The sequence below is a fragment of the Brassica oleracea genome, chromosome C4, assembly GCF_000695525.1.
Source record: "Brassica oleracea var. oleracea cultivar TO1000 chromosome C4, BOL, whole genome shotgun sequence".
NCBI lineage: Eukaryota > Viridiplantae > Streptophyta > Magnoliopsida > Brassicales > Brassicaceae > Brassica > Brassica oleracea.
Window position 1 is genome coordinate 41,871,746 of NC_027751.1, and position 6,456 is coordinate 41,878,201.

Here is a 6,456-nt window from a genome sequence, read left to right on the forward strand (position 1 = left end):
TTTTCAAAATTAGGATTTTAGAGTTTCGATTTGATTAACAAGCAATTACAATTTCAGGATGATCAATTCAATCTCAATCAACATTCAATCAGTTTTAATTAATCAGTTTTTCGAATTAGGGTTTAGGTATTTTCGAAAATTTGATCTTAGATTAAAGAGATTTGATTTGAGATTCAAAACCTTTAAGGCTTTGATTTTAATTGATCAATGGATCAATCTCGATTTTAGGGTTTGGGGATCGAACTTATAGAGCTTCGATTTACTCATTAGGGATTGATCTATTATCCTATGGCTTTTATCTTTAGAGATTAGGTTTTATGGTTTCATTCTTTACAAGCAATCCAAATTCGATTTTCATGTTCTTAGAATTCAAATTTACCTTTACTTTTAGTAGATTGTTGAAACCGGACCACCAAGAGAATGAACCTAGAGCTGGGCAGGAACGCAAGCTAGACGCGAGCTGAACACGAGCTGGCTTGAACGCGAACGGATTGAGGTTGGAGACGCGAGCAGCTGATCATCGAACGGGAGCTGTTGCAGTCGGGATCGCGAGCGGCTCTGATGCGAACGGGGCGCTTGCAGTCTGGAACACGAGCTGTCTTTGATGCAGGATGGAGCTGAGTTTGTCTAGGATCAGGAACGCCTTGGGTCTGGAGCTGATCAGGTGGACACGAGCTGGAACGGAGTTGCGAACGGATTAGGGTTCGTCGGTATCGTCGGGTTCGGATTAGAGTTTTAAAGCAAATCGGTGCGCACTGTATATGTGCATAAGGGCGCGTCGGTGGTCAGATCGACAAGCGGTTTGCACTGACTGATTCGTCTCGGCAAGGGCTTCGATTTGATATTTTGATCTTTTTCTGGGTCCTCACGGTTTGGGAGAACGACCTCTTTGAAGTTCCGAGGCAGATTCCTTTTCGTTTTAGGGTTTTGTTGATTTGGTTTTAGGCTCAGGGTGTTAAAGGCTATCGTGCTGATAACGTGTTATGAACTTAAGGTTTAGGAATCTGTAAGTTGTGTGTATTATTACTCAATCATAAGGTGTCCTTATATATGGGAGTTACAAAGAGATAAAATGAAAGACATAAATATGGAAAGTGTACAAATACAAGGAAAAGGAAATAGGGTTTCATTTTCTCTAAAGCCTAAGTCGCCTCTCTCTCCTCTTCATGCGGCCGCCTCTCTCTCTCTCTCTAGGGTTGGGCCGTCTCTCTCTTGATATTGGGTCGGTTATAGACCGGGCCGGTTATGGACATCCTTCGTATGGTTTATAACTAGAAAACATTTTTTAGTGGCTGTAGAATGTTGTATTGCATAACTATTCTTAATAAGATTATACTATTTTAGTTTATTATCAAATCCTTTTTAATAATATAGCACATGATAAAAAGATAATTTGTGCCTTTTCCAAATAAAAATAATAATTCGTTAATATTTTTAGGTTTTAAAGAGTTTTATTATTTGAAATTTCACCAACCAAAATTGGAACCAAAATTACAAAAGGTCGACAATATTTTTTTTAAAAAAATATTCAATGCAAATTTTTGGGGAGAATTCTAAATTTTCATTTCAAATTTTCTTTCAAATATAATAATTTTTATAAATGCTTTAAATTTGTGAACCTTTCAAATTATTTCTAAATGTTTCGTAAATATTTATACAAGTTTATAATCAGAATCTCACCGTAAATGCTAAACTTTAAATACTAATTAGTAAACCATAAATCCAAATGTAGTGTATTTTTGAGTAATGGTAATCCAGTTGTAATTTCGCATTCTTCAATCTTCATACTGGCTTCCCTGCGAGACTCAGATATAGGAATACATTTTTTTAGTATACATTAAGAACACTTATTTACAAGATGTTTACACATAAGATTGATCATAATGAAAACATTGAAACATGACTCTTCCCTGATGTTACAAAAGCCGCAAACATTGAGAACTTCATCTACCTTTTATCTTTTTTTTGTTCTCCCTTTTCTTGGTAGGATTCTTCAAGTTAGGAAAAACCAGACACCATTTGTGACAACAACATTGAATCTAAAAAATCAAAATTTAACTCCCGACAGTTCCAAGAATCTGGGAAACACGATCTGAAGCCTTAGGACAAAACAGCTTCTTCAGTTCTTGATACCTCTCAACATCAAACTCATCAAGACTCATCAATTTCCTCTGTTTAGCCTCGAACCTGCTTTGGTAAAACCCTTCAAAAGAAGGCTCTTTCGACGTCCTGAGGAAGAACGCATACCCAGCCATAAAGTACATGGACGTGACATAGAAACAGATTGGCTCCATCACGTCCCACGAGAGTTCCCAAAACGTTAGCCTCATGAACCCTGCGGTCTGTAGTATCAAGTAACCAAGACCAGCCCAGAGCTCTCTCCGCACCAAAGAATGCGCTTTCACATCGATCACTGCCTTAACTGCCTCGAGCTCTTTCAACTCGATCCTTCGTGGGTCGTTTGGGTTATGAATCTTTGGCAAAGGAAGCAAGCCTTCAATGGATTTCGTAACCTGATCAGAAACAAGGACGAAAAACAGAAAACATCTGGGTAAAACAAGACCTCCACCTACTTCATTAGGACACAATTAGCACTCAAAAACAGACACAACAAACACAAAACAAGCAATCCTTCAATTGATTTTGTGACCTGATCAGACACAAGGGGAAAAAAAAACGGAAAATTTCTGGGTGAAAGAAGACTTCTAACACCTTCTTTGGGACACAATTTGCACACTCTAACACACACACATGATATTGTCTATCAAGATTTCAACTTTTATTATCCTAACACCCCCAAAACCTGTTAGCAAACGATACTAAAGGCTAAAGCTTCCCAACTCTCTCTCTCTCTCTTAATTTTTTCATTTTGGGTTATGTATCAATGGTTTTGTTTTGGGAAGGGATGGAAAGAAAAGATATTGGTGGTCTCTGTAGAAACTGTTCTTCTTCATCACCACGTCAAAATTGGGAACCTCCTACGTGATACTCTGGTTTTGAGTTGTCCTGTTGAATTGGGAGCAAAAGAAAGAGATACAACAACCCATGAAAAAAGGTATCAGTTTTCGGCATCTTCAAGATCAAAAATCGAAAGAACAAAACCTAATTCGTTTTTTTATTTTCAGAGAGCTTTAATCTCTCCCAATCAGTTCAAGCAGCTGCATACTCAAGAGATTCATTTCACAGGTAACATTGATTCAAATGTATAAAGTAGACAAGATGAGGAAAGTACCTGATCTGGTCTAAGACAAACGGAACCTCCCAAAACGATGACGTTTGCTGAATCATCAAGCATCTTCGCTATTCTAGCTCCGTGCTCCGGATCCGACGAAGCTTCACAGCAAACGCCGACGAACTCCGAATACGTCATCCAGCTTCTCCCCGTCTCCCTAAGCTTCGTCTTCACCATCTCCATCTGCGCCGCTCTCAGAACTTTCTTCGTATCCTCCACCGTCAATCTCGGCGTCTCCGCCTCCCTCATCGGCGGAGCGATCCCGTCTAATCGGATACGATCCTTGCTACCGTCGATTTCGCGGAGCTTCTCGATCAAGCTCTCTCCCACCAGAATTTGCATGATCTCCGGCCGGATCACGGCGGTGTTGTGTAATAACCGCCGCGAGATCCCGGAGTCTCCGGGCTCCGGAGCGATTCTGGTTCGCACGGATACCGAAGAAGACGATGTGCGGCAATTCGTTAGACTCTGCGACGATTGGTTCGAGATGTTGAAGATACGCTTCGATAAAAGCTTCCTCATCGCCATTGATGAACAGAGAGGAGAGAAATATCAGAAATAAAATTAATTAATTAATTTAATGAAATATAAACAGAGAGACTAAAAGGGTTTAATATAGTAAAAACTTAAATTCCTAAAATAAAAACATAGAAAAAGACTCGTACACGTCAGCGTATAGCAGGACGTACACGAGATATTCATTAATACGAATTACAACCCAACTTCTCGGGAGAGATGTGGAGATGGTGATAGTTGTTAGCCGTACACGTGTTAAGATTGGTCGTCGTGTAGCTTGCGGTGGTATTATTGCCGTCCGATCATATAAATTAATAATTATTTTAGAGCCTAAAATTTGTTCGCAACGGCAAGAAGAATTAGGAAAACACAAGTCTTTTTACGTATACGCAAACGTGGATCCACGTGTTTTACTTGTTCTTTTTTCGACTACTTGTTTTTATTAATTCGTTTTACCTTTAACTAATTTTTGTTACTAGTTTTTTTTTTGTTAAAATTAAATTACTTGGTTGTTTTCTTGAAAAAAGTTTTTTTTAAGTAGTACTGTTTTTTCCGGAAAAGTAGTATTGTTTTGAAATTTTGTCTCTTCATATAAACATATTACTAGAGTTTGATCTCCGTACAGATATTTATTTACGGTTTATATATATATATATATATAAATTTCAAAAATAAAACTTTTTATGGTTCCACTTGTACAAATTTAGTTTATTATTTAAACAATATTTTATTATTGTATCGTATTGTATTTTTTATTAGATATGTATTGGACTAATTATAGATTAGATCAATGTCGACATAAATTTATATTTTATTATATGATTTAAGTGTATCTATACTATTATTTGAGAAGTAAATTTGTTTAGTTGTCATCTTTTCCATGATTTTAGGATAGATCATTAGTTTAATTAATATTATTATTTAAATTTAAATTTAAATTTTAATATATATTCATAATATTTAAGATAACTAATAAACATTAACCTATTCGGTCGATATATATATATATATATATATACTATTATTTTTGTAAATATTTTATATATTTATTTATCATGATATTTAGAACATTTAATTAATAAATAGATATTAACAATATCTATCGATAATATCATAATTATGTTTATTTTATTTTTAGTTTATGATGTTAACAACTATTATTATAGTCATTTTTTTATTCTTATTGGAAACATGATCCAAATAACTATTACAATATTAAAATTGAGATTAAAGGTAAAAAGTGAATGAAAATACGTTGTAAGATATAAATTATCTAATTAAGTTAAATATTATATATATAATATTAAACAAAAATATTCTTAACTTAAAATAAATTAATTTGTATTTGTATGTGACCAAACATCAAAATCTCAAATAAAATTATGCTAATATGAAAATTAACTTAAAATATTTAAAAACATATAGAAACTTGAAAAAATAGGATTGAAACATTAAATAACACTAAAAGTTTGACAAATAATAAATATAATATAAATATTATCTAAGAGAATACTGAGATAGTATTTTGTAATCAATTATTTTTGTGTTTTTGTTCAATGTTCTTAAAATCTAAGTTATAGAGAATATATAATATTTGTTGGCTATTGTTATTTTGTTGATGTTTTATGGGTTGTGATTGTTTATAAACATTTCCTTTCAGTGCCATTGAAGTTTTTTCAGTCCACAAATAAAATAAATATATATAAAAAATAAGTTATTAATTTCAAATCCATTTTTTTAATTTTATTACTATAATTTGTTTTGATCTAAGATCTATATTCCATAAATAAAAGTATGAAACAAAAAAATATAATTTAATACATTGATTATCAATATGAATATTGAAGTTTTATAATTTATAATATTAATTAAAAAATTACTTACTTAAATAATTAATTTTGTGTAAAAAATAAACATTAGAATTGAAAATTGTTAGGTATATATATTAATCCGCACAAGGTGCGTGGTGTCAACTAGTTATTAATATATTACGTCTATTTTAAGTTATTAAAAGTATTTTTTTTTAACAAAATTTGTGAAATCAAGAGACGGATCCCGTTCTTGCATGGACATGCTGTTATTTTAAAAGTAACATAAAATCTATTTTATTAAAAAAGAAATATAAATATAAATTCATATTAAAATTTACTATTCAATGCTAATGAAGTTTTGAATAACTATAAGTTTAAGTAATCATTATCTTTTCCTATTTAGTAGCGTATCATAGTAATATATAAGATTGATATCTGTGAAAATATTTCTTTTATATAAAACAAATCGATTGCACTATCTCTTAACAAAAATTAGGGAAAACTGTTTTTTTAGAGCAAAAAAATAGTAACTATGTTCTTTTAGACTAATCTATATTTTGTGTCATATTTTTCTATAATACCCTTTAATATTTATGAAAATAAATTTAATAAATAGTTTTACAAACAAAAAAAATTTGGAAAAATAGTAACATTTGTTAAAATACCTATATGAACTTAATGGTATATTTTCCAGTTATAAAAAAGTTAAAATTATAAATTTCAGATTATGTTCTAAAAAAAGTAGAAATGACATTCTACGAAGTAGAAAACGAAATCTACTTTTTTCATTGAATCTACGATGTTTAGAATATGTGATGTACGAAAATAGGAGTATTCTACAAATATGTAGAATACACATTCCGCGCTTAACCTACCATTCTAAAATTCTTAGAAATC

General features: G+C 32.2%; 1 protein-coding gene across 1 annotated transcript; it reads right to left on the bottom strand.

The window, feature by feature from the left end:
- Positions 1–1,921: 1,921 nt before the first annotated feature.
- LOC106336581 (calcium uniporter protein 2, mitochondrial-like) lies at positions 1,922–3,815 on the bottom strand. Its single transcript, XM_013775444.1, has 2 exons — positions 3,233–3,815; positions 1,922–2,513 (listed from the first exon to the last, which is right to left on the bottom strand). Exons 1-2 carry the CDS (start codon positions 3,758–3,760, stop codon positions 2,055–2,057), a joined length of 987 nt encoding a protein of 328 aa, XP_013630898.1. The 5' UTR covers positions 3,761–3,815; the 3' UTR covers positions 1,922–2,054.
- Positions 3,816–6,456: the final 2,641 nt, after the last annotated feature.

Coding starts and splice junctions, on each gene's coding strand:
- LOC106336581 (XM_013775444.1), bottom strand. CDS start 3,760: ATGGCGATGAGGAAGCTTTTATCGAAGCGTATCTTCAACATCTCGAAC. Junction 2,514..3,232: donor TTTGTCTTAGACCAGATCAG/GTACTTTCCTCA, acceptor GTTTCTGATCAG/GTTACGAAATCCATTGAAGG.